The sequence below is a fragment of the Marmota flaviventris genome, chromosome 14 (genome assembly GCF_047511675.1).
Source record: "Marmota flaviventris isolate mMarFla1 chromosome 14, mMarFla1.hap1, whole genome shotgun sequence".
NCBI lineage: Eukaryota > Metazoa > Chordata > Mammalia > Rodentia > Sciuridae > Marmota > Marmota flaviventris.
This window is the reverse complement of record NC_092511.1, coordinates 19,005,540-19,032,004: the sequence shown is the minus strand read 5'-3', so window position 1 is coordinate 19,032,004 and position 26,465 is coordinate 19,005,540. Positions and strand designations below refer to the sequence as shown.

The window sequence follows — 26,465 nt, the reverse complement described above, 5'->3', positions numbered from 1 at the left end:
GGATCCTGGAGAGGTGGCCTGGCATGGGGGCTCCGCCCCTTCTTCCTGGGTTGGGTTGCCCTGAATTGAATCCAACAGGGGAAAAAATGTGCTGAGCACCGACGGCCTGCCTGGACAGCTTGCGTGACAGAAAGAGGTGCTGTGAGGACCGACAGTGGGTGCTCATGGCGTGGGGTTGCCGGTCAGAGACCCCAAAGGTTTTGCCCTTGTGCCTGGTGGGAGCTGGGGCTTGCCCGTCCTGAAACGTCAAGTGTACTTGTTTTTAGTCCTTGCCGTGTGGTGACCGTGGTTTCTTTTTGCTGATCAGAGTTTCAAATTGGCTTTCACATTTCTGATTAGTTCAGAATAAAAGTGAGAGAGTCAAATAAGGCCCTTTGTAATAAATGTTGTTTGTTGTAAAAATAGTTCAAAGCCCAGAATTTCTGGACAGTAGGAGTTCTTCCAGAATCTATCCTCGGCTCAGGGGATTCAGCAGGAAACAAAACAAATCAGGGACAAACCATTTGTTTCCTGAGAAACCTGGGAAGCAGGCAGAATGGACACCTTTGTCCCCCCATTTCCCCCTTTTTGGTACAGGGGTGCTTTACTTCTGTCTTAAATTTTTTTTTTTTTACTTGTAGATGAACACAATACCTTTATTTTTTAATTTTTAAGTGGTGCTGAGGATCAAACTAGTGCCTCACACGTGCAAGTGCTCTGCCACTGAGCCCCAACCTAGACCCCCCCAACCCCCCCCGGCCCTTTTTTAATTTTTGTTTTGAGACAGGGTCTCACTGAGTCGCCCGGCTGGCCTTGAATTTGCCATCTTCCTGCCTCAGCCTCCCAAGTAGCTGGGACGGGAGGTGTGCACCACCGTGCACGATCCTTTCTTAGCGGGGCTGTCTGTGGGATCTTGGGGGGCGGCTCAGATCCAGCCACCTGGCCTCCCACAGGCACATGCCCTCGGACCTCCAGTGGCTTGGGCCTTCCGGGCCCTAAAAAGCTCCCTTTCCAGCTGGTTGCCACCCCTGGGACTTGCTGTCGCGCTGCTCCTCTGCTGTGCTTTCCTGAAGAGAACCCCTCAAGGACCTCTGCGCCTTGGGCCCGCCTCTCCCTCCACACTGGACACAGTGCAGGCCCTTCTACCCTCTGGCTTCCTCCCCTTCCAGACCCTTCTGGGCTGAGCTCCTTAAATCGTCCTCTCCAGCCCTCTCCAGGCCCTCTGTGCTCATTGCCGTGTCATTCTGGTGACAGTGCTCCTGAAGGCCAGCATTATGAGCTCTGGCCCATCTCTGTCCTGACATCATTGTATCAGCCGACTTTGGTTTCTGGTGGCAGCTGTCACCTTTCTTGTTCCCACAGTGCATGGGTGACCGTTCTCCATCTCTTTTAAGAGCATGGCCTTCTCTCCAGCATGACCGTTGTCACCGCTGGGTGCCAAGGCCTGGAGCCTCTGTCACCCTCCCCTGCCTGTCTTTGGAGGCCCCCCAGGACTTGAGCTGCGATGGTCTGTCTCAGGGACATGCCTTGATGGATGGGGACAGGTAGAGGGGCCAGCGAGACTCTTCCCCTGGGCTTGGTGTCTGCAGTTGGTGGCAGGAGGTTTTCATTCTCATGTCCCTTCATTACCTGAACATTAATGTGGCAAACCACAAGCTATTTTGAAATCACAGGAAATGAAAGTTGAGTGGGAAACCGAGGGCCATTTCAACTGGATCTCCAGGAAACCTGGGCGCCCTCCTCTTCTCCCCTGCGGTGCTGTCTCTCTGTCTGGTTGTTACCTGGGAGAGCCCTGAACTCAGCTCCACAGCGTGCAGGGCTCTGGAGCAGCCTGTTGCCCTTCCGCTGGGCCGGGGTCTCTCTCTCCTTCCTCAACATTATTTCTGGTGGTGATTAGTCATGCCAGAGCCTGGCTGAGTCAGAAGGGACTTGTGGGTGGTTTGTGGCCAGACTGGAGCAGTGAGGCAGGACTTTCTAGGTTTATGTCTCTGCCCCAGGAGACTTAGCAAGAGGGCCTGGCCCTGCACAGGTACTGCTGCCAGGGGGGAGGATGACAAAAGGGTCTCGAAAAAAGAGGCAAGATGTGGTCCCCAAGACACTCCCCGCGTGCCTCCCACGTGCAGTTCCAGTGCCATGTGGCCCGGCTCCAAGGCAGGGGTATTGACAGCAGCTATAAAAGTCCTGCATCCTGTACAGTAGCCCCCACTTCAAGTATTGTGTGCATTATAAACAGGCACCACTCAATTTAACTTCTCGTGTGATTTTATACTTTTCAGGAGATTCATTAAATAGGTTACTCATTGACTTTTTGTACTTGCGTAAGATTTTTTTTTTCATATAAATAAAGCTCCTAATTCAGAAACAAATCCTTTATCAAAGCATGTGTTATGATCTCGTGGTTGAGAAATTGTGATCACAAGAGGGAATAGTGCTTTGCTGAGACAGTGGGGTCCCCTGAAGTCCCCCCAGATACATTTAAGTGTGGCATTCAGGGTGGCATCAGCTTTGCCAGACCGCCAGAGGTGGCGCTCACCCTGTGGGGGCAGGCAGCAGGGCACAGCCCTGGGAGTGTGGCTGTCATGGGGATGGGATAGGAGGAGGCCAGAGCCAGCCCAGATGGGTATGGAAGGAAGTGCCTCCTAGATTAGCTCTGGCTCACTGGCTGTGTCGTCTGTGCCCACAGGAGGGAGAAGAACAGGAGGAGCCTCGTGGCAAGGAGGAGCGCCAGGAGCCCAGTGCCACGGCCCGGAAGGTGGGGAGGCCTGGCCGGAAGCGGAAGCACCCACCTGTGAGTGTCCTGTCCTATGCATCCCCCAACACACACACGACCTGGGTAGCAGTGATGTACATCCTGCAAGGACCCGCAGATGTTAAGCCCAGCTCCAGAGCTTGCTCACGTTCCCCATTCTTTCAATCCCACAGCCACCCGCACAGTTCCCTATTTAGTATTGAGAACTGGAGGTCCCACAAGGCCAGGGAGCTTGGCTGGTGGGTGTTGGAGCTGGGATTTCAAACAGGCCCCTGACTCCCAGCCTCCCTCTGGAAGAGCAGCAAAGAGTCTGCTGGATTCCCCGGACTGGACTGAGCCCCTGGCCTGGCTGCTCGGGCCCCTCCCTATGATCCACCCTGGGCCTCAGACTCCAACAGGAGGACTCCAAGTGGGACCTGAGGTTGGGCGTCTGTTCAGGGAGAGGAGAGGACCCAGGCTGAGCTCCTCTCTTTGTAAGAGGAGCTCCGGGGCGCTGTTGAAGTCCCGCAGGGGTGGAGGCTGCAAGGCTGCCCTGCAAGCACCAGGCTCCGCTGAGGTATGGGGGAGTGCTGGGGTTGCCAAGATGAAGGGAGCTCGGAGGGCAAGGCTGTGGGCTGGAGGGTCTGCCTCCCTGAGGGCTTAAACTCAGAGGTGGATAATTATTTCCCAGCACCAAAGACAGCTGGTTCCTTTCTTTTAGTCCCTTCCAGCTGAGAATGGTAAACTTGGAGCAAGAAGGTGAGGGGGAGTCAGGGGCTCTGGCTGAGTAACTCAGCCCTTCAAGGAAATGCTCTCAGCGGGGCCGGGAGCCCGGGAGAGCACAGCAGAGTTGGGGAGGTAGGTTCTTAGACGTGGGAGATTTGGGCACCTGCCACGCGATAGAGTGCACCGCTACCAATCTGCTCGAGCAGGCAAGAGGGGTAGAATTAAGCACCTGTAAACACTTTAACATTAAACCAACATGGATGTTGTATGGCTTGGAATGAAAAGTTCACATGGCAATGAAAGATAAACTGGGACTTCAAAAGAATTCCCAGTTGCAGCGGGCAATACTGGCTGATTCCTGGGAGGCTGCTGCACACTCTTCTGCCACAGGGCACCTTGAAGGAGAAGGTGGGTGGGTGCGTGGGGAGCCAGACTGGAGTCAGAGTCCGCACCTGGCTCCCCATGGGCCCTGCCTGCCTCCTGAGGCTCAGCTGAGACCTGCAGAGCTAACTTCCTTTTCCCCATCTAGTTGCTGGGGACAAGAACCACCACCTGTATCAAATAAACACCCAGCAACTCTTTGACTCCAATTTGTAAGTCTCTGAAATCAGAGGGAAGGCATCACTGAGAAGGGTCAGAGGGCACAGGACATGGCCCACAAATGGACAACGAGGGGGAAGAAGAGTGGGTTCCAGCACAGGAGAGACACCATCTTTGGAGTCCAGCAGGGTTCAAAGCCGAGCCCCACAGCTCACTACCTGTGACCATGAAGGAGATCCAAATCTCAGGTTCTTCTGTGAAAAATAGGGGTGATAAGGATGCATTCCTTGTAGACTACAGTGACAATGAAATGGGCTGAAGCACTACCCAGCTGGTGCTCAGCAATGCCAGGCCTGCCCTTGACCAGCCTTTCCTCTTTAAGAGGCCACAGAAATCAGTTTCACAGAAGAAACAGCACTTGAATTTACTGCTTCCCAGCTGCGTAACCTTGAGCAAGTTACTTAACCTCTCTGAGCTGCTTCCTCATTGGTAAAAAAGGGCTGCAAATAATACTTGCCATGTCTGCCTACGGGGGTACTTTGCGAACAGTAAAGCTGCATGCACAAGGCCCTGCGTTCGATCCCAGCACCAAAAACCAAAGCAAACAGTAAAGCTGATTCCAAATACGCTAAGCTGGCAGTGCAATGAGTCCCTGCACCACTGCAGGGACCAGTGTCCACAGACCTGGGTGCAGGCCTTGGAGGGGGACCCAGCTTTAGCCCCTGAGCAGCCGCCATGGGAGGCGATGTGCATCCTGCGAGTCCTGGTGAGATGTGGTCCAGCCATGTCCTAGGTGAGACGTGCAGCTGCCAGGACTCTCAGGAAAGGCCCTGGGCAGGGGCGTTCCTGGGAGGCAGTGGCTGGAGAGGACATCTTGCACACTCGGGAACGGAGGAACCACAGCCAGGGAACACCGGCAGCACCTCTCTCCCTGGGAGCCTGCAGGGGAAATTCCTCCTGCAGCCAGGGGGCAGCCTTTGGCCCGTGTCTGGCCTGCTGGGTCCTGACTAGGGCCTCAGCACACAGCACCTGGGAGGGCAGGTGCTGCTCTGGGCCTCCTCCCCTCCCCAGGAGCGCTGCAGGGGGAGTGTCGCTGGGTCCTGGTGCAGCTGTGGCTCTGAGAATAGCTTTGCCAGGGACCATTACAGTAGCTGATTAGGACTAAGCCCAGAGAGAGCAGGGAGCTCAGCTAGCCCTGATGGGGGACAGCAGGAGGGTCCTTTGTGCAGACTTTGTACTGTCCACGCTGGACAGGGAGGGAAAAGGCATATCACCGGCATCCTCTCCAGCCCCAAGGCTGAGAAGTCTTGGACTGCTCCTCCTTTTGCTCCCAAGGCCTGTCTGTGCCTTCAGCAGGATGCTACTATGGGTGCTACTGTGCTGGCCTTCAAGCTACACCCTCTCCCAAACCAGCTCCACCTGTCCCTGGGGTGCCCAGGACAACATGCTTTCTAGAACCCCCCACCCATTCCTTCCCCTCACAAGGAACACTTTGCACTTACTGAGCACCTACCACAAGGTAGGGGAGAAACCCAGAAAAAGATTTATCTTCCCAGCAGGGTCCTGTGGTGCACATCTATTAGCTACTCAGGAGGCTGAGGCAGGAGGATTGCAAGTTGGAGACCAGCCTCAGCAACTTAGTGAGGTCCTTAAGCAACTTAGTGAGATCCTATCTCAAAATGAAAAAACAAAAGGGGCTGTTGGTGTATCTCTAGCTCAGTGTTAAATGTCCCTAGGCCCCTGGGCTCAATCTCTAGTACAAAAAAAAAAAAAAAAAGATTTATCTTCCAATCTATTGTGCTAGAAAGAAGAGGCCACACATAGTCATATTAAATATCTTGCCCAGCATATCTCTGTTCACAGGTCCTAGGGACTTTCTTATGGGACAAGATCTGGAATATTCTGTCTGGCATTGCAGCTCATTATTATCTGATCTCTCCTGCCCCACCCCCACCCCCACCCTCACCAGTGCCCAATACCTCCTCTTTGGCCACAGAAACCACATCTTGCTGAACGCGCCTGGCTCACTTCCCCTGCTGCCCCTCCTGTTCTGAGCCTTCCCTGGTCTCAGCCTGCCCCAGAGCCATCACCCGCCCAAGCCTGGCTCAAAAATGAAGCCCCGTTCAGCCACTGTCACCCACTCTGGCCTCTCCCTTCTTGCCCTGTCTGTAAGTTAGTACAAATGAACTGCTGAGGAATCAAAGACAAGTGACAAGTCCAGGGACCGGGTGCTGGCAGCAGTGGTCTAGACCTCACGTTGAGAAGTGCTGGTTGGTTACCTGTCTGTACAGAACTCAAGAATGAGTATATAGGAGTTTGGTTTTGGGGGTACGGGGATGAAGTCAGGACCCGTGCAGGCTGGGAAAGCGTCCCACCACTGAGCCAACTGCAGCCCTAGGAGCTTTCTTAGTCAGTTTGATATTGTTGCCACATCCATGTGCCTGACTTTGATTTTACAAAAAGTCTAACTTCTCAGTGGCTAGAGAATTTTTAAAAATCTAAAACCAAAACCTGGCCTTTCACTTCAAAGAATCTGAAAAGCAGGTGGAGAGAGCTTGTCCCTTCTGCTAGTTTTGACCCTTGGTGTCATGCCCTTTGCCTAGTCACCCCCCTGAGGACACAGATCATGAATGAAGGCTTATGGGATCTCCATCATTACCATCCCAACATTCAGACGAAGAGGCTGAGGTTCAGAGGGGATTCAGGACTTGAATTCCATGCCTCCCAACTGCGGGGCTCACGGTGCTCTCTCCTCCTTACCACTACAGCCACTCAGCCTGGCTGACTGGGTTCCCAAAGGGTAAGTTAGTGTACGAATGCAAGGAGGTTAAACAAAAAAGTGCACAGAACTGTGCATACCAAGAAAAATATAGGTGATCAGACCACATGCCAGGAAGCCCGTGTTTAAGTGGGGAAGGCTGCAGTGGCCTGAGGACTGAGAGTGGGCCTCCTAACCCCAGGCAGCGCCCGGCTTGCCAGCAGCTCTGGCTGCAGAGCCAGGATGTTGCCGACAACAGGAAACAGGAAGCCAGCTGCAAGGCTGGGCGGGGCTTAGGAAGAGAACTGGCACCTGGGCCAGGGACTGCAGGCTGGCCAGTGCCCATGAAGAGGAGGAGGGGACTGCATGTGTCAGTGTGGGCAGGAAGGGGCATCTTCTTATCCACCAGCGCCCGAGATGTTGCAGGGTGACAAGTGAAGCTGTCAGAGGCCGGATCCTGCCTGGTCACAAGCCCAGACAGCACTTCAAAACCTTTTGTCCTTCATAGGTGGTTCCAGCTGGAGCATATGAGGGACAGTTTCTGCCCTTGCCCACAGACCCTGGGGAGCGACCTGCCTTGTTCACTAGCTGTATGCGTTTTGTCATTGAAGATTTATACCCACCAACTTCCTCTAGGGTTATTTTTGCTTGGAGGGAGCATTCTGAGGTCACCTCTTGCTAAGAATAGCCCAGAAAGGGCAGGAGGGGACTGGGAGCTGGCGCTGAGCTCAGCCGAGCTGGGGTTCCTTACTCCACCTCCCACCCTCTAGCACACCAGGAGGAGGGGAGTCTGCCAGGGCAAAACCGCCCCCTGTCAGGACAGAAGACTCAGATGCCAACTGCTGGAGGCTTGGGAACCCGTGAGCTCCCACTTAGGTCAGCTCAGCAGTTCCACTCAACTTTTAAGAGTCTATAGTACGGGCTTGGTCTGTGGCACACTCCTGTAATCCCAGCAGCTCAGGAGGCTGAGGCAGGAGGATCTCAAGTTCAAGGCCAGTTTGGGCAACTTAGTGAGAACTTGGCTCGAAATAAAAAGAGCTGGGGATGTGGCTCATTGGTTAAGCACCCATGGATTCAATCCCTGGTACAGGAAAAAAAAAAAAGTTTATAGTATGGGCAAATTTTCTAATAGGACCTTTTAATTCTTCTCCAGGTTAACACAGAGCTCAAATCCCCTTCTTTCCAGAATTGTTCCTGCACTAACCTGTTCAATTGTGACTTTTTAACTTAGAACCCCTTGTTTTTAGGCCCCAAACTTCTTAAGACAGTTTCTCTTGTTGCAGCAGGGTCAGTTCACTGCTGCCTTCTCTCCTGTCTTCTCACATTGTGGAAGGTGTGAAGAAACTGTAGCTCATGAGGGTCAAGACTTTGCACTCTTCCCTGCAGATTCCCCAGCCTGAGCAGTCAAGGCTACCCCCACCACTGGGATCCAGTACCAAGGACCTTAAAAGAGGGTGGTGGGCTGTAATCCCAGTGATTTAGGAGGTTGAGGCAAGAGGATCACAAGTTCAAGGCCAGTCTGGGCAACTTAGTGAGAATTTGGCTCAAAATAAGAAGGGCTTGGGATGGGGCTGGGGTTGTGGCTCAGCGGTAGAGTGCTCCCCTAGCATGGGCGAGGCCCTGGGTTCCATCTTCAGCACCACATAAAAATAAATAAGTAAAATAAAGGTATTGTGTCCAACTACAACTAAAAAATAAATGTTTTTTTTTTTTTTTTAAGGGCTTGGGATGTAGCTCAGAGGTTTAAAAAAAAAAAAAAAAGAGTGTGGCAGTTAAGGGGGGAAGTGACAGACACTTGCTGTGACCTTGCTGAGCAAGGTGTGAGGAAGGAGTGCATGTGGCTTGGTGCATTGTGGGGAGGCCAGAGGCAGGCACTGAGAGCTGACGGGCCTGGCCGTGCGGGTGCGCTGGGGGTTATTTTTTTAACACTGTGTCCGGTCCAGGTTAGAAAGGGAGTTAGCCGGCAGCCTGAGTTTCACTCTTCTTATTCTTTCAGAAGTGCGTGTCTATCAGGAAGGTTAGGAGGGGCTGTGAAGCCATGTGGGGGTGTCTGGGGAGGCTGACTCTGGCATCCAGGAGCCCAGTGGAGCTCATGCAGCCAGAGCATGGAAGAGAGGGTGGGGGACCTCCAAAACAACCCCAGGGTCTCAAGGGAGTGGCAGTGGAGGTTCAGATTAGCAAGGCCTGTGCTGCTGGCCACTGGGAGTGAGGAGAGGAAGGAAGGGAAGGCGATGCCACAGGCCCCAGTGATGGCACCACAGGATCGGTGCCAGGGCTGTTGTCAGACACTGAGGCTCCTAAAAGGGAGCAGCTGGAGGCCACCCTGGCTAGCTGCTCATACGGGGGCATTCCAGTGAGTTCTCAGAACCGACATTTTGCTTTTCAAAAAATCCCTCTATCCACTTGCGTCCCTCCCTGACTCCTTCCCCAGCGTCACATGCTCTTAGGCCACCTCCAGTAAGCCCTTCGTACCCACAGGTTTTGGCCTCGTGTCCTCTTAGAAGCCAGTGGCACCTGCATCTCCTGCTGCTGCGCAGGCCCTGACTGACCAGTGTCAACCCCGGTTCCCTGTCCTCCTCCCATCTGGAAAGCTCCTGCACTTGGGCTCTCCACCTCAGGAAGGACCTAAGTGATCTGGGAAAGCCCCAGAGAAGGGCAGCTAAAGTGACCCAGGGAAGGCGAGGCTGCCAAGAGAGTAGGGCTCTCCAGTCTGCAGGCAGAGGCTGAGCAAGTGGGGATGAGATCCGGCTAGGAAGCCCTGTCAGGTGGGGCAGGACCATCACAGCCCTTGACACTTCAGAAGAAAGTACCATTTGCCAGGGTGGGTTCCCTTCTTACCAAGTTGGTCGCCTCCAGGATGGTAGTGGTATAGAGACTGACTATGGTGGATCTCTTGTACATGTGAGCTCTCCAGCTCACCCCGAAACCCTTTGAGGTTGACTTCAAAGAGCACAGCCAGGCCCACATTCAGGTGGACAGGTGTCCCTGCTGGAGATGGAACCCAGTGGGCTGAGTCACTCACGTGCCACTCACTGGGCAGTTTGTTCTTGCAGCCATTTGCCATAGCTAGGGGCAGCCTGGCCAGGGCTTCCCAAGCCCTGGAGCTCCGGCCCTGATACTCACAGGTGGAGAGATCTCTGGGGAGGAGGAGGCAGCTCCCAGCAGAAGTGGTAAGAAGGACCAGGTGGGGCCGAGTTGCCCTGGCTGGTGCCAGAGTTTCCAGAGTAGCCGTCTTTGGCAACTGGTCCTGCTGTTCCCTTACCCCTCTGGTGGCCCTTTAAGCTGCTCCACTGGGAAAAAAGGAAAGTGGAGGAGTCAGAGTCCTAGTTCCCAAGTGTTGGAGCCTTGCTGCACTGACTCCGGGAGTAGCAAAGCAGGTGAGCCTCTGGAACCTCTCTTGGGAGCTGGGCGGAGGTTCTTTCTGGCTCCCCCTGCTGCCACAGGCCACTTCCAGCTGCAAGATCTCTGGGGGAGGGCTGCCAAGGGAAGGGGCTGCAGGCAGGATGGGGGGCAGTGCTGGCCCTGGGTCAGTGCTTCAGGGGCGGGGCTGCCCGGCTTACTTGGACATGTGGCTGTTTCCTGAAACTGGAGTCAACCTGGAAAAATCCAGGCTGGGTGGGGGCTGCTGGGGCTGGGGCAGCTCAGGAGTGGAGGGAGCAAGGGGCAGCAGTGCGCGAGGGGGGGCTTGAGGGTGGGGTTCTGTTTCCTTGCTCCTCGGCCTTCACTTGAGCATCCTGCCTGCCAGCACGGTCGGGTGTGTGTTGTTGGCCAGGCCGGGTGAGCGCCGTGTGTGTCTGTGCACGATTGTGTGTCAAGAGCCCATAGCTGGCCAGATGCCAGGGTTCCCGGATGGCTGAACCCTGCCAACGCCTTAAAGGCACAATAGCCGTCCTGGAGAAGGTGGGAGGGGATCCTGGTGGCTCTCGGTGGTCCTGTGTGTGTGACAGCTGCCCAGCCTCCCCACCTCCGGCACTGGTCCTCAGTCGCTTGGGCCCCAGCTCCCTTGTCCCTTGCCTCTTGTGTGCCTGGCTTTTAGGTTTTGCGTGCAAACAGTAAACTAGAATAAAGACGGTCTCAATATCATTCCCCCATTAGGATCGTGAGCACTCTGCCCTGCCTTGGGACACATGGCCGCACCTGGAGAAACAGAGGTCAGGAGTTCAGGCGTCTGGCCAGCAGGAGTGGAGGAGGGGCAGCGCAGGGCATTGGTCTGGGTCTGGCTGGGTTCCCTTAGAAGCTCCTTCCTGCCTCGCCCTGCTTTTCCTCCAGACAGAGGCTATCTTCTGGGGCACATCAGGGCTTGCTTTCCTTCTTGGAACCCTTGCGATTTGCTTGGGCTTTTCCTACGACCCAGCCCAGGGGCTTCAAAAGCCTGTCTTGGTCATCAGAGGAGGTGTGCACTCCGAGGCGAGCCCTGGAGACTTTCTCCTCAGAAAAGTGAGGACAACACTGGCTGCCTCAGGGTCATCGTGATCATTAACTTTATTAATTTTATAAGCATAGGGACGCCAGGTCCTGTGCTGGATGCTGGAGAGCTATAGGTGGAGAGAAATAAAAAAGATAAATAAGGCAAAGCTCGCGGTCTAGCAGGAGACATATGGTAAACAAATAAATAGGTGCAGCGTGATGAGCGGTGTAATGAGATCGGGTGAGAAAGCGCTTTGCAAACAAGCGTGGCATGCTGTGGGCTGGGGACGGGAGTGCCTGCTGCGTGGACTTCACCCCATCCTTCAGGGGAAGCTGGGACCAGCAGCTGTTCACACTTGCCAGCTACATGGCAGGGGCTTTGGGAACCGAGGATGTGGGTAAGGCTGGGGCTGCCAGGACAGGAGGCCCAGCACAAGCCCCCAGTGATGGGAGAGATTGAAATGTTCCTTAGAGGACAGAAGGTAGAGTGGTGGTCACTAAGGAAGGGGAGAACTGGGCGGGAGTTGCTGTTTAATGGGTGCAGAATTTCTGCTCCAGATGACAAAATCATTTTGGAGATGCTAGATGGTAGTGAGGGTTGTATAATAATGGGAAAGAACTTCATGTATACTTGGAAATGGTTAAAACGATAAATTTTGTGTATACTTGGCAGTCCCCAGTCATTTCCCCTAGCCTCAGCTCAGGATTTTTCAAAGACACTTTGACACTGGGGTTAATCCTTTGTCAAAAAGGCTGTCCTACACCTGTAGGATGCAGAGCAGCACCCTGGCCTCCTACTCACTAGATGCCAGCAGCCACTTAAATAATAAAAAATGTCTCCAGTCAAGTGCAGTGGCACATGCCTGTAATCCCAGTGGCTCAGAAGGCTGAGGCAGGAGGATCACAACTTGGAGGCCAGCTTAACAAGGCCCTAAACAACTTAGTGAGACCCTGCATCAAAATAAAAAATAAGAAGGCCTGGGGATGTGGCTCAGTGGTAAAGTGTCACTGGGTTCAATCCCCAGTACTCCTTTCCCCCCTGCCAAAATGTCTCCAGACATTACTAGATATCCTGGGGTGGAGGTGGCAAAGTCACCCCCAGTTGAGAACCATCAGCCTGGTGTATTGGAATGAGCTGTTCACAGGACAGGCCTGAGGAGGAGCTGGTGGGCAACAGGGAACAGGAGGCAGTTGTCCAGTAGGGGTGGGGCTTGCCTGGCAGGAAGACAAAGACCAGCGAACTCTGAGGGACCTTGGAGGTGCTGGGCAGTGTTTGAATACCCAAAACGAGGCACGCCTGGTGGGGGAGGCAGGCACTGGACAACAGGACCAGCTTCACTCAGATCTGGGATACTAGTGTCATGACCTGCAGTGGTCCCTGAACAGTGGACACTGCCACTGTTCCCATTCTGAAGCCATCATCTGCAACTGCTGTGGGTGCCATCTGAGATGGCATTCTCAGGGGTGTGCTGTGTCTCCTTCTAGGGCACTGTCAAAATAAAAGCAAACAGTAGCTCCATGGCAGAGCACTAGCCAAGCAGGGGCAAGGCCCTGGGTTCAGTCCCCAGGACGACAAGGATGGCGGCTGGCGGATGGAGCAAACAATTCCAGCTCTTCCATCTGGCATGGTAATGGGGCTGAAGCTCCCTCCAAGATCATGAGCAGGGTGTTCACACTTTTAACCTTGTCTTTGCCATCAATGAGTCAGTTGTGAATATTTATTGAGCACCTGCCAGATGCCCTGCTCCACACTAAATCTGGCTGGATTAAGCAGAGGCACTGAGCTCCAGGAGTCCACAAACTAGAAGGGTGGGGAAGAGAAGAAGAGAGGTGGGAACAGCCAGGCAGGCACGGAGGTGGCTGCAGAAGAGTCCAGGCCTGGCTGGGTGGGTGCGTCCCCCAGGCTTCTCACCTGAGTAAGCACCCAGCTCCTACCCAGACTTGGAAAACTGCTTCAGGCCATGTGCTGTCACCTCCTTCCTTTCCCTCAGTGGTTTCCTCTGTTGGATTTGCCCTGCCCAGTTAGACTGGGCTCCAAAGAGCCTCAGTGAGGGGCCACATAAAGCCCACGTTTTTTTTGTTGTTGTTGTTTATTCTTCAATACTGGGGATTGAACCCAGGACCTCACTGAGCTACTTCCCCAGCCCTTTTTAAGTTTTTATTTTGAGACAGACCTCACTAAGTTGCAGAGGCTGCTCTTGAACTTGGGATCCTCCTGCCTCCAGCCTCCTGAGTAGCTGGGATTACAGGTTGTCACTCATTGGAGCAGCCCAGGGCATTCTTGATGGGTTCCAGAACACATCCGGTTGACCATGCAGGAACCAGCAACTTGCCCTAATCTGAAAGCTCTGGCTGACTCAGGACTCATCAAACCCAGAGACGGTGGACTGAAGGATGGGACCTTGTGGACCAGTGGGACGAGGTGGAGGGGCCAGCTGCTGAGCTATATCTAGGCCTGAAGCTATGCAGAGTCCCTCTCTCCTCATGTGCCCGGTGTGCCAGCTTCAGACTGGGGTTCTCCTGGCAAGGTAGAGGCAGTGCCTACTCAGTGTCCCTGAATGACCCAGCAGGTCGGGCCCGGGCTGGGTCTCAGAGCTGGCACTCCTGGGTCCCTATGCTATGTGGCTGTCAGTCAATAGGAAATGAGTCCCAGGGTAAGAGGAGGTGTTGTGATCCCAAAGCAGGAAGTGACAGTGGAGTGGCCTCCAGCAGTTCTGTGGGGCAGCAGGTGGCTAAAGGAAAAGAAGACACAGTCACAGTGAGAGATTGGCTCTGACCAGGAGGGACCCACAGCCACTGCCCTGTAGTGCTGTGTTGGGGACCTTGTGGTGCCTGGCATAGCTGGACCACAGAAGGTGGCTACTGGGGCAGCAGTGTGTGCCCCTTTCCTGGCTGTGTGGGCAGTATGACTTCCTCACTCATGTGACTGAGCTTGCAGGGTGACAGAATTTACACTAGGGAGGTGCATTCTAGACTGGAGTTGAGAGACAGGCTGGGTCCTGGGCAGGGAGGGACACAGGATGTCGTGCTGCCTAGGCCGTGGACAGGGGTCTGCATGCTCTGCTGTCACTCTATGTCTGGCTGCCCTGCTCTGCTGGCCCGGCCCCTGCCGAGCCCCGAGGAGCCTTCTCTCCTACCAGGTGCTTGCTCTTCTGCTTGCTGCAGCCTCCTGGGCTTGCAGCAGCACAGCTTCCTGGGGGCTTCTCTCTTCCCAGAGGCAGGTCTGCCCCAGCTCTCTGAGCAGCTTAGGAAAGAGCTCACCTAGGGAGCCGGGCCAGGGGAGGAGCAGACCTGGGAGGACCCTGGTTTTGCTATTTTTTTTCCAGGCCCTGGCCCCTATTTGCCACCTCTGAGACTTCCTCACCAGATAGCAGTGGGCTCAGAGGCTAAGTCCTAGACCTGCACTGCAGAAGCTGCCATGCAGGGGAGGGGCTGGAGTCACTGCTCTCCTCAAGGCAAGACGACCTTCTCAAGGGAACTTGGCCATTCTCCTCGCACTTAGACAGGCATGCCCTTAACCCTGCCAGTCCACTCCTGGGATTCTGTCCTCAGACACAAACACATTTAAGGAGCCGCAAGTGCCAGGGTGCTCACTGCAGCAGAAAGCAAATGGGCCCAAGTGTCCACCCGGTACACAAATCCTGGATCGCCCATTAAACAGGAGGCAGATCCATAAGCACTGTGTGGAGAAATGCCCACTGTTTATTAAGGGAAAAGTGAGTTGCAAAACATTACAAGTCGCACCTTTGATAAAAACATGATTCTGAATCTGGATACACTGTGAATATGTATGGTTAAACGTGTGACTTACACACGACCATAAAAAGTCTAAAAAGGATGCTTGCCCAACTCTTAGTAATGGTTCACCTTGTAGGGAGTGATTGGGGCATGGGGAGTTATATTAGGAGGTTGCTTAACCTCATTCATTTTTTGTGCAGTTTGAATTTTTTTTTTAAAGAGAGAGAGAGGAGAGAGAGAATTTTTTTAATATTTATTTTTCAGTTTTCGGTGGACACAACATCTTTATTTTTTTTATCTTATGTGGTGCTGAGGATCGAACCCAGCGCCCCCGCATGCCAGGCAAGCGCGTTTCCGCTTCAGCCACATCCCTAGCCCCGAAATTTAATAATATATGTCTTTTTATTACTAATTTTTCTCAGTTGATACATAAAAATTATACACATTATGGGTACAGTGGTGCTTGCCTAAAATCTCAGCAACTTTGGAGGCTGAGGTGGGAGGATCACAAATGCAAGGCCAGCCTTGGAAACTAAATGAGGACCTTTCTCAAAATTAAAAATAAAGTCGGGTGTGGTGGCACACGCCTGTAATCCCAACAACTCAAAGGCTGAGGCAGAAGGATTGCAATCTCAAGGTCAGCCTCAGCAATTTAGCGAGACCCTGTTTCAAAAAATAAAAAAGGCTGGGGATGTAACTCAGTGACAGAGCACCTCTGGGTTTAATCCCTGGTATTGCAATTAATTAATTAAAGTAAAATAATACAAAATAAAAAGGGCTGAGGATATAACTCTGTGGTAGAGAACCCCTGAGTCCAGAAAGAAAGTTATACATATTAATGGGGTACCATGTGATATCTCGATAAATGTATATATTATGTTTAAATCAGGTTAAACATACTTCTGTCCTTAAACATTTATCATTTCTTTATGCTAAAAACATACAAAATTCTTTCTTCTTTTTGACACATATGGTACCATATCTATCATCACACTACTGTGCAACTGCACACCATAGCTTCTTACTTCTAACTATAAATTAGTTCCCTTCCATCAACCTATCCCCAGCCAAGTCCCTATCCATGGCCCAGGACTCAGGACTATAATGGGGGGCGGGGAGACTTAAACAAAACTCCCATTGGTTGAGCCTAGTCATCTCACCTCACAGGTGAGGAAACCAATGCACCTGCTGAGAGCAGTGCCTTCCTGGAGGCTTGCTGAGCCCATTCTGCCCCTGGCCTTCTACTTCCTGGCCCCGGGCATCCTGTAATGGAGGGCAGCTGAGTACAACCTGATGCTCAGGAGGGTGGCAGAGCAGTGAGTGCAGGGACCCTGGCCTTTTTCTGCCCCAAGCTGACCACTAGCATTCTTCCCAAGATGTCCTGACCTCTTCCCTTCAGATGGCCGAGGACAGAGCATGCATGCACAGAGCACAAAGGACACTGGCTTTTCTGCACTTGTTCTGTCTTTACAAATTAAGTGACTTTAAAGAAGTCATAAAATTCTCCCAGAGTCTTGGGCTCCTCACCCGCTTCCCAGGAAGACTGAGAGGCTGTAATGGGGCGTGCGAGGGCCATTAGGATGACTCCATACTTGGTTTCTATTAGCTGGAACCTGAGCAAACTCAGTCCTCAGGTTTCATGGGATGAAGCATTGCATTGCCTTTTGAGGGGGCAGTGAGACTCCCATGCTCAGGAGTGGCTGCTGCAAAGGCTGCAGATTGCTTGCTGGGGCCTTGGCTCTCCCAGAACCCATGGGGGCCTAATCTGAGGGGCAGAGAGCTGTACTGGGCTTTGGCCCAGGAAATGCTTCTTTGAGAGGCCTCCTTTGACTCTCAAGCTTTGAGACACCAGGAGGAAAGCTGCGGATGCTCTCACCACAGAAGTCAGGCCAGCCTGGGGTTTCCAGAACTGATCTGGAGGCACTGGAATCTTCTAGGGAAGGGTCCTGGTTTGATGACAAATAACATGAAAAGCCATTTGTTTTGAAAAGGGACTGCAGAGAAGGCTTGGAAGCCCTAGGAACCTTAGTGAATTGGGGTCCACAGGGGTGCCAGCAGGACCAGGCTGGCCAATCTGCTTTGCATCTTACCCTCTATCTCACGCTGGAGTCCACAGACCCCTTAATGTGGGGGTCAGGCCACAGACCCTCTGATGTCGAAAGCAAACAATGTGTCTGCTTGTCAGTTCTTGGACTGAGGGTGCATAACTTCCACCAGAATGTCAGAGAGTCTGTGACCCAAAAGAGGCCAAGGTCCTGGCCTAACCCTTCCCTGTGCATCTTCCTTTGTTTCCAGGTGGAAAGCAGTGACACACCCAAGGACTCTGCGGCCACTTCCAAGTCCCTGTCCATGGCCCAGGACTCCGGCCCTGCAGAGTTGTTACCCAATGGGGACTTGGAGAAGCGGAGTGAGCCCCAGCCTGAGGAAGGGAGCCCCGCTGGTGGACAGAAGGGCGGGGCCCCAGCCGAGGGAGAGGGTGCAGCTGAGTCCCCTCCTGAAGCCTCCAGAGCAGTGGAGAATGGCTGCTGTGCACCCAAGGAGGGCCGGGGAGCCTCTGCAGAAGAGGGTGAGTCTGTTCTGGGCCCACTGATCCCCTGAGGGCCAAGACCAGTTCCCTGGCAGATAGGTCCCAGCAGGATGGGCCAGGGTGGGAGATGGGGCTCTGCTTGCCAAGCTGTGGCCTGCAGACTGCTGGCTGAATGCAGCGGCCACACATGGCTTATTTGGCCCACACAGTGCTTTTAAACATTTAAAAAATTAGTTACCAGTATTTAAAAATCAAGAAACTTCACATAAAAATCTGGAGTTTTGGCTTTTCATGGGAAGGAAAAAAAAAAAAAGCTAGATTTGGCATCAGTGGGTTTGCACAATGCCAAGGGTGGCTAGACGAGAATAATGGGCATCCCCCTTCCTGCTCGGTTGGCCAGGTGCCTCAGTTTCCCTTAGCCCCCACCTGGCCTGCTTACTCTTCCACATGACTGGCAGCTCTTGGGGACTGCCATGTGTGTGTGTATTCACCCTGACCTGAAAATGTGAGTGCAACAGATAGCCTATTTGCCTCCCCTAGCACAGAGCTCCTGATCCCCACCCCACTCCCACCCCCGACACTACCACAGTCTGGTTGATTCCATTGGAAAATTGGTTGTGGCAATGGGGTGTGGGAGAGGGCAGGGTGGGGGAGGGGTGGCTCTGTGCACTGCCCAGCCAGCCTAGGCTTCTTCATCTGGGGACTTTCTGGCCTCGCTCGTCCTGGATTTCTGGAATGTTGCCCACTTTTCTCTTTCAGGTTAAGCCAGAGATTTCAGGGCCAACCGAGCTGTAAACAAGTTAGTAATGAGGACAACTAGCATTTGTGTGGGGCTTCACAGCTTACACTGCACTTCCTCAGACATTATCACATTTGCTCCTCCCAGGGCCCTGCCAGGTTGTTTTGCATATGTGCATTTTAATTTCAAAAAGTCTTCCTTCCAAGTGTGTCTGATGGAATGAGTAAATTGATTAATTGGCTTAACTTACTTTGCATGCATCCAAACCTAATATTTATGCAGAATGGAGAACATTTCCAGAAAAGAGATTTCCAAACTTATTTTAAAATATCTTTCATTTGCTATTCAACAAATATTTATGATGCTCCACTGTGTGCAAGGCACTTTCTGAGGCACTTTGCGTTTGTTGTTTTATTTACTACTCCAAACAGTTTCATTCAAGAGGTATTATTATCCCCATCCTAAGGGGGAAAATTGTGGCTGATAAAGTGCCTTGTTCGTGGCCCCCACGCCTGAGAGTGGCAGAGCCAGGATTTGCCGACTCTTGCTCTTCTGCTTCCCGTTCTCTGCTGTTCTGGAATGGGGCTTGTCATAGGTGGTTCCCACACTGCCCAGGCCTCCCAATGTCTATCTCATACTTTGTGGGAGGGTTGGGGGAGCCTGGGGAGAGTGAAAAGGAGGGAAGGGAGAGAGACACCCTTTCTCCGGTTCTCAGTGCAGAGGTGCAGGAGGAGACAGCCAGCAGCCCTTCCCAAGCAGATGTGGTGGCTCCACTTCTAGGTCACTGGGATCACACCAGGATGGGCGGCATGCTGCTGCCCAGGGCTGGGCCAGCCCCTCCTGCCAGCGATGAGATAGAGCTCCAAGGCTGCTCTTTAGCCTTAAGGGTTTGTCTTCACTTTGGGGTCTCCCTGTTGGCATTTCTAGTTCTTCTCTGGAGCTCCTTCAGTCAGCCAACAGGTGTTCATTAAACTGTTTAGAATGTACCAGGACCTGTGCTGGTCAGGGAAGTTATCATGAACAAAAGCCTGGTTCTTGTCCCCAAGGACATCACAGTGGGCCAAGGGACTACACCCTTTAAAATGTGTGGAAAGTAATGCTGTAAGGGTAAGGAAACCTGGTGCCCTGAGGAGCTATGACAAAGGAATCTAAAGTGGCCCAGGTTGTCCTGTGTAAGCTGAAGGATGAGCTAGAGTCTAATGGGCGAGGGCTGATAGAGTCAGAGTGAGTACATCCCTGTTCCCAGGTGCACTCCCAGGTGGGAAGGAGCAGGGCACCCCAGGATCTGACAGAAGCCACCAATCTGGAGTGAACAGAGCCAGGGGAAAGAGTAAGAGGCAGTGGGCGGCAGATGTCAGACTAGGCAGGCCTCTCAAGAGTGACCCAAGAGGCTCTGCAGTTTGAAAAGATCACTTTGCTGCCTGGACCCCCAGTGGAGGGAAGTGTCTGGGAAGGAGGTTAGGAGGCAGCTGCAGGCATTGAAGGGAAGCTGTTTGGCTCTGATGAGAGAGGGGGGAGGTGATGAAAGCCAGTAATGTGAGAGGTAAGGGAATATTAAGGACTATTCCTTATTCCTAGGCTGGGGCTTTCAGACATGGAGGATTTCATCAGAATCTTAATGCTAGAATGGATGGTGGCACAAGTGCTGGACATCTCCACCTCCAAAATTTGACCTTGGGGTACTTCTGAGTGGCTTCAGCTATCCAGGAAGTGGAAATGTTGGTAGGGATCAGAGCCATGGCATCCCCAGAGGCCACTGCAGAGCAGCCAGAATGCTGAGATTGGTGAGGCATTACCGAGAGGGGTAGGAAGTGGCCTCCTGGAGGCTCTGCCAGCGGGCAGTGGGTGTGCAGGCCTCCCCTGGTCCAGCAGTCAGATGACCCAGAGCACACTCAGCTGGTAGGTTCAGATGAGGAAGGAGATTAAGGCCCCAGGGAGGAAGTGACTCAGCCATGGTCTCCTTTCAGTTCCCCTCGTTCCAGGAGTCCCACCCATCTCTCCTGGTACCCCTTTTATTAGTTCCTATACAGCAAAAAATGGAAGACTTTAGGCAGTATTCCAGCAGATCCCGAGAGCAAGGATCATGGATCCTGAGAGTAAGGCCAGGAGAAAGAATCGGGAAGAGGTGAAATGATGAGATGAGCAATGAGGTCAAGAGCCTGCCACCCGCAGGCCCTGTGACTGTACCTGCACTCCTGGCATTGATGCCACAGAGGATCCTAATGACAAGGGAACATTCTGTCCATCACCAAGCTGATGTTGATGTGCTTTTCTACCTTACTATTCAGTGTTCCACAACCAGCAGTGTCAGCATTGCTTGGGGAGCTAAAATGAAGGATCTCACGCTCTACCTCAGACCTACTAAAGCAGGCTCTACATCTGAAGAGATCCTCAGATCTATGCATAGTAAAGTCTGAGAAGCCCTGATTTTTTTTCTTTGCAGTATTGGGGATAGAACCCAGGGCCTCATGCATGCTAGGCAAACACTCTACCACTGAGCTGTATCCCCATCCCTTTTTAAATTTTTATTTTATTTTGAGCCAGGGTCACTAAGTTGCCCAGGCTGGTTGACTTGCAATCCTCCTGCCTCAGCCTCTGAGTAGCTGGGATTACAGGCATGTGCCAGCACCCTATTCTTATATTGTATTTTTGTGAGCATGTTGGAAGATTCTTATTATCCACATTTTACAGATGGGGGACTAAGGGATTCAGAAAGGTTAAAATACCCAAGATTATGTAACTATAAAAGGACCAGATTAGGGTCAGCACAAAGCTTCTCTCTGGTCAGACAGAGCATGGGGCCCAATACTGGCCTAGTGACTGCTCTGAGTAAACCTGGGCTCAGCCCTGTCATGGGGATTTGGGTTCATTTCAAAGAGAACTTAGGGTGACCAGGCTGAGCATAGCCTCAGAAACCACAGGTAAGTATTAGAAGCCCCTGGCCTCCCCTGCTCCCAGGACCTGAGATGCCCGGTGGTGGTGGGGGGTCATGTTCCAGTCTGCCAGGGCCACCCTGGAAGGCGCACAGCCACCTGCCCTGCCTGGGACCCTGGGACTGGGCCAGGAGCAGATGGGCTGCAGAGGGAGCGCTGGGAGAGCAGCCGACTGCCTGCCTCATCACAAGTGCCGCATTCTGAGGCAGCCCGGTGGTTGTTTGCTGGGCCAGGCTGGAAAGTGTGTGTGTGTGTGTGTGTGTGTGTGTGTGTGTGTGTGTGTGAGAGAGAGAGAGAGAGAGAGAGAGAGAGAGAGAGAGCCGAGAGAGCAAGCGCTCGCTGAGAGAGCGAGGGAGAGAGGGAGAGTGAGAGAGAGGGAGGGAGAGGCATGCGGGGAGATCAGTCAAGTGGGCATGCGCAGTCTGTCAGGGAGAAAATTCCAGAAAGAAGCCAGTTGGAAACTGCATAAGGAAAAGTTATTCTGTTTGGGGGAACTTGTGGACTGGAAATCAGGAAGGGGGGTACCTCAAGAAATAAAATTAGTGGTTCATTGGAAAGGGAACTGGTTTAGGAGTTAGGAACCCTGAAATCTGACCACAGCGCTGGCTGTAAGTCGCTCCACTTCCCAGGCCTCAGTTTCTTATTTCTTCATTTAAAAATTTAGGGGTTGGACTCAAACATCTCTACAATTCATTTCAGCCCTGATTTTCTTCCATTCTGATGAATAAATGTTTCTCCGTAAATGTAATCACAAGCCATGGAGGGTCCCAGGTAGGAAATGTTTAGGGCCAAAGGGAGGCTGGGAGAGAATGCAGCTGAGGGCCTCGACTTCTGGGTCCCAGGGCCAGAGCGGGGGTCCCCACTACCAGCCCCCAGCCGCAGGGCTGACACGGTGGTGCGGTTGCGGCTCCACCTGGAGCCCGGTGGCTGGGCTGCTGTCGATCTAGAGCAGGCGCCCCCTGCTGGCAGCCCAGGGCCTGGCCGGCAGAGCGCGGAGGTCCGAGGGGGGCGGGGCCTTAGCCGGAGAGGAGGGGGCCCTGGGCTGGCGGAAGGGGAACCCCGCAAAAAGTTAGGGGGCTGGTTGTGGTGGGAGCCAGGACGTAAAGGAGGCAGGGAGGAAGAGACAGAGATGTGACGGATGAGACATACCTTAAAAGGCCGGTCACGTACACAGCGCCGCGAGTGCGCGCTCGCCCACCCACACACGTGCCGTGACAGACGCGGCTCTCCTCCCCCGCGCCGCCTCCACGCGCGCCGAGTGACAGGCGCCGCCGGGCCGCGGGCCCACGGGGCGGCAGGGTGGGCTGGCCCTTCCTGCCTCCCCCAGCTGTCACCCAGAAGAGAGCCTCTGGGGACAGACATGGCTGTCCTGGGCTCCGTGGGGCAGGTGCAGGGTGAGAGGGAGGGAAGCACCCCCTGGCTGAGGATCCAGAGCCTTAAACGCTGCGGGCTTCCGCTCCAGAGCCGGGGGATGAAGCAGGGGCTGTTTTTTCCGTTTTGGGCCCTTTGTCTCCTTCCACCACCACCCCACGCCCCCGGCCCGACAGCCTGTTTTAGTGACCTTCCTGCTTTGGCCCCAGCTCAACAGTCTCTTGGCTTTAGAGGAAGGAGTTCAGGGGCCCGGGCAACAGGGGGGCTCCCTCCCGGCCCCACTTCCCGCAGGAAGCTAGGGAAGGCTGTCACCCAAACCCACAGCCAGACCCTCTAAAACTGCCTGCTGTGCTGACCCTGAAAGGGCCTCTGAGGGGCGAGGACCATGGCAGAAGTGCAGGCGGCTGCCCTCTTCTGTGGCCTGGAGGGGCCCTGAAGAAGGGAGGATCCTTCTAAAGACAGGGGTTCAGGGGGCTTCTGCTCCCCCTGCCAGATGTCCCTTCAAAGAACTGGAATCAAGGCCCAGAACAGCCAGGGGTAGAGGAGCAGGGAGATGCTGCGTGCCAGGGAATGTCTTAGGGAAGGGGAACAACATTCACAGATTGAACACCTACTGTATACCAAGCTGGGCTCTAGGCTCGAGTTTCACTAAATTAATCATGTTAGAATGGTCAGAAGGTTATCCACTTTTTTTTCAGTAAAACCGGTCAGGAGAGGTTAGGGAGGTCACACTGGGAAAGTTGGAATCTAAAACCAAGAGTTGTAGATTACAAACTGAGCTCAGGGAACCCAGAATGGGAGGCAATGAAGACACAGGTAGATATTAATAACAGCACCACCATAGCTAGAACTCAGGGAGATCTTGGAAATCATCTCCAGCATCATTATACTCCAGATGAGGAGACTGAGAATCACAGACACAAGTTGCTTCACCAGGTCACACGTCCTCCTACCTGCAGGCACCTCTTCCTACTCTACACATAGAAGCAGACTCTCCCTTGCAGGGCCTCAGAAGGCAACCAGTCTGGGGCCCTCTCTACCTTCCTGTTCCCTGCTCTGGAAGGGAACTCTGTTGAATGTGAGCTGCACAGTGGAGATATTTTTAGGCCCCTTCTGTGTACCTGAGGCAGAATCAGTGGGCCAGAAATCACAGACCCAGCTTTTGTCTTTTATTTCTCAGTTCTGGGTAGTGAATGCAGGGGCTCATGCTAGTCTAGCACTTCACCATGAGCTACATTCCCAACTCTTTTTATTTTAAGACAGGGTCCCACTAAGTTACCTAAGTTGGCCTCAAATGTGAGAGATCCTCCTGCCTCAGCCTCCCAAGTAGCTACAGACATGTGCCACTACACCTGGCAATTTCTATTATTTCTGTATACTTTGTCCTTGAACTGGCCCCAGTTCTCTCTCTGTGCGCTAGGCCTTCCTCTGAGTCTGTGTGGCCAACATGGTTAACACCTGAATGACCAAATGCTATTCTCTGTGGCAGGCAGTGACCCCGGCTCTAGGTGCAACCTCTGAGCTACCCCTGTAATTCTGCCGACAGTCCCCTTGTTCTTCCCTTTCCACAGGCAAAGAACAGAAGGAGACCAACATCGAATCCATGAAAATGGAGGCAAGTGTTTTCCTCACCCCCAGGGGCTCTGTGGATCCTGATTCTAGAAGAAAGCCACCGCTCTGAGCGACTGTAGCGAGTGTGTGTGAGGGGATCCTGAGAGTGGGCCCCTGCTCTTTCTTTGACATCCCCCTGTGAGGAGGAGAGGAAATGGGGGTGGCAGCTGGAGGTTCCCCAGACATGCAGCCAGCACATCCTCCCCCTGTGGAGGAGCACTCTCCCTGTGGCCTTGTCTCTATGCCCCCACCTCCCACATCCCTCACTCTCTGGCCCAGACGGGGCTTGCCCGGTACTCCCTGGTTGCCCCCTCTGGCCAGCAGCCAGAATTCTCATATCTGTTTGAGGTGAGTGCCCCCTCAGTTCCTCTTCCAGGAGGGGCCCACAGGGGCAACAGTGCCCACCTTAATGCCTGTCTGTCTCTCTGCCGTCTCTCTGTCCTAGGGCTCCCGGGGCCGGCTGCGGGGTGGCTTGGGCTGGGAGTCCAGCCTCCGCCAGCGGCCCATGCCGCGGCTCACCTTCCAGGCTGGGGACCCCTACTACATCAGCAAGCGCAAGCGGGACGAGTGGCTGGCACGCTGGAAAAGGGAGGTGAGGTGCCTTCTGGCCTGAGCCCCCACCTGTCCCATGTACCTGTCCCCACCCTCTGGTCAAGCCTCCTTCCTCCTCAAGTTACCCCTAGAATTTCCAGGGAACTACTTGATCTCTAGGTAGTGACTGATTCATTTGTTCTTTGGACTAATGGTTATTAAGCACTTATGGTATACCAGGCAGTGTACTAGGCTGTGTGTGCGTATATGGTTTCTGCCTTCATGGAGTTGACATTCTGATGGGGGGGACGAGGAAACAAACAAGGGGCTCAAACAAGATAACAGAGGCCTGCTCTAGGTGGGGTGACCTCAGAGGAGGTTGCTTTTCACTTCAGCTCTAAAGGAACTGAAGAGTTGGGTCTGTGGGAAGTGGGGTGGGGGAGAATGTTCTGGACAGAGGAAATGGTACAAACGAGGAGGTGCTGGCTTTTTGGCAAACTGTTTGCCCAGAGGTGAGCAAGTGGGAAAATGGGGCCAGATGAGACTGGAGAGGAGCAGGCTCCAGTCATCCAGGCCTTGCAGATCCCAGCAAAAGCTGATGACTGACTGAACTGGGGAGTCATAGAAGGAACCTGTGCAGAGGAGTGAGTCGATGTGGATTCAAGTGGCAGCACTGGAGACAGAGGACAGACAGCTTTAGGTTGTTTTTTGGAACAGAATCAGTAGGGCTTGTTGACAGAAGGGAGGAATGGGGAACAGACCCGCAAGGCCACCTCTGGGGTCTGGCCCACAGACATGGCTGTGGTTAGGCCAGTTACTCTGGTAGGAGCACTAGGGGAGGAAGAGGTGTTGGCAGGTGGGATTTAGGGGTTCAGCATGAGTTGCGAGGTGCCTGAAAGCTGGGCTTAGGAAAGTACAGGCTGCAGGTATCAAGGTGGAGTCAAAAGAAACCTGGCATTTTAATCCATAGGAACCAAGGAGCTCACCTAGCAGAGAGGTGAGAAAGCGCAAGAATCCTGTCCAGGAACAGCAACCTCTGTGGGCCATGCAGAGAGGGGGAGGCGCCCAGGCAGAGGCCTGAGGGAGGGCTAGTGGTGAAGAGCAGGAAGGCCTGTGTCAGAAAGCAGAAGGCTCCTGGGGGAGTGGCTGGCCGCCCTGTGGCACTCAGCTCCTGGAGACTTGCCCACGCATGGGAAAGCCTAAGGGAGCTTGTCTGAGAGCAGCTTCTGTGGGGGAAGGTAGGAGGGTGTGGGGAGCGCACGAGGGCTTCAACCAGGAGAGCAGGTGAGGAAGTGGAGACCGGAAGACCAAGGAGGGAAGTCAGCCCGCCAAGCATAATTTGTTGCGTGGTTGTCTCCTGTGTTTGATGAGAAGAGAAAGTACAAAAAGAAAGGGCTGTGGGGTTGCTGAGAGGAAACTGCCACCACGTGGGGCATTTCACCTTAGCTCTCCATCATCTTGACCCCAGGCCATTTGCCATTGTGTGAGAGTTGGCTCTGGAGAAAGTTCCAAACAATGGGAGGGGGGGCCTGGCTCCTCAATTGTTCCCAATTCCTTTGGGATTCAGGAAGGCAGGAATTACTCCCCTGAAGGAGCCTGGGAAAAGGGCAGCAGCCTGCACCAGGTGGAGGAGAGGAGAGCCACCTAGCCCTGAGCGGCTCTGGGATGGGGATTCAGGAAGTAGACGCTCTTCCTCAGCTCTGGCTTCGCTCCTGGGACCCTGGGACTCAAACACAGGGGCTTTGGTTCTTGACCCATTTTATGCATTTTTTTTTTTCTGTTCTCACTAAGCCCTGAGGCAGGAAATGTAGAGATTATGACTTTTAGACTTGGAAGAGCTTCTCAAACTGGGCTCCCTCAGTTACAATAATGAAAAG

At 53.5% G+C, this 26,465-nt stretch overlaps 1 protein-coding gene across 3 annotated transcripts in view; it reads left to right on the top strand.

Annotated features, from left to right (window-relative positions):
* Positions 1-26,465, top strand: part of Dnmt3a (DNA methyltransferase 3 alpha) — a 77,369-nt gene that overhangs the window by 10,448 nt on the left and 40,456 nt on the right. The window contains exons 2-5 of one of the 3 annotated variants that reach the window (XM_071601399.1): positions 2,663-2,767; positions 17,172-17,442; positions 24,018-24,061; positions 24,503-24,649. In XM_071601399.1, the coding sequence (XP_071457500.1) occupies positions 2,663-2,767; positions 17,172-17,442; positions 24,018-24,061; positions 24,503-24,649 (567 nt within the window). Of the gene's footprint in view, positions 1-2,662; positions 2,768-17,171; positions 17,443-24,017; positions 24,062-24,502; positions 24,650-26,465 lie in introns of those variants that run through there. The other 2 variants (XM_071601402.1, XM_027933533.2) reach the window with 2 other exon arrangements.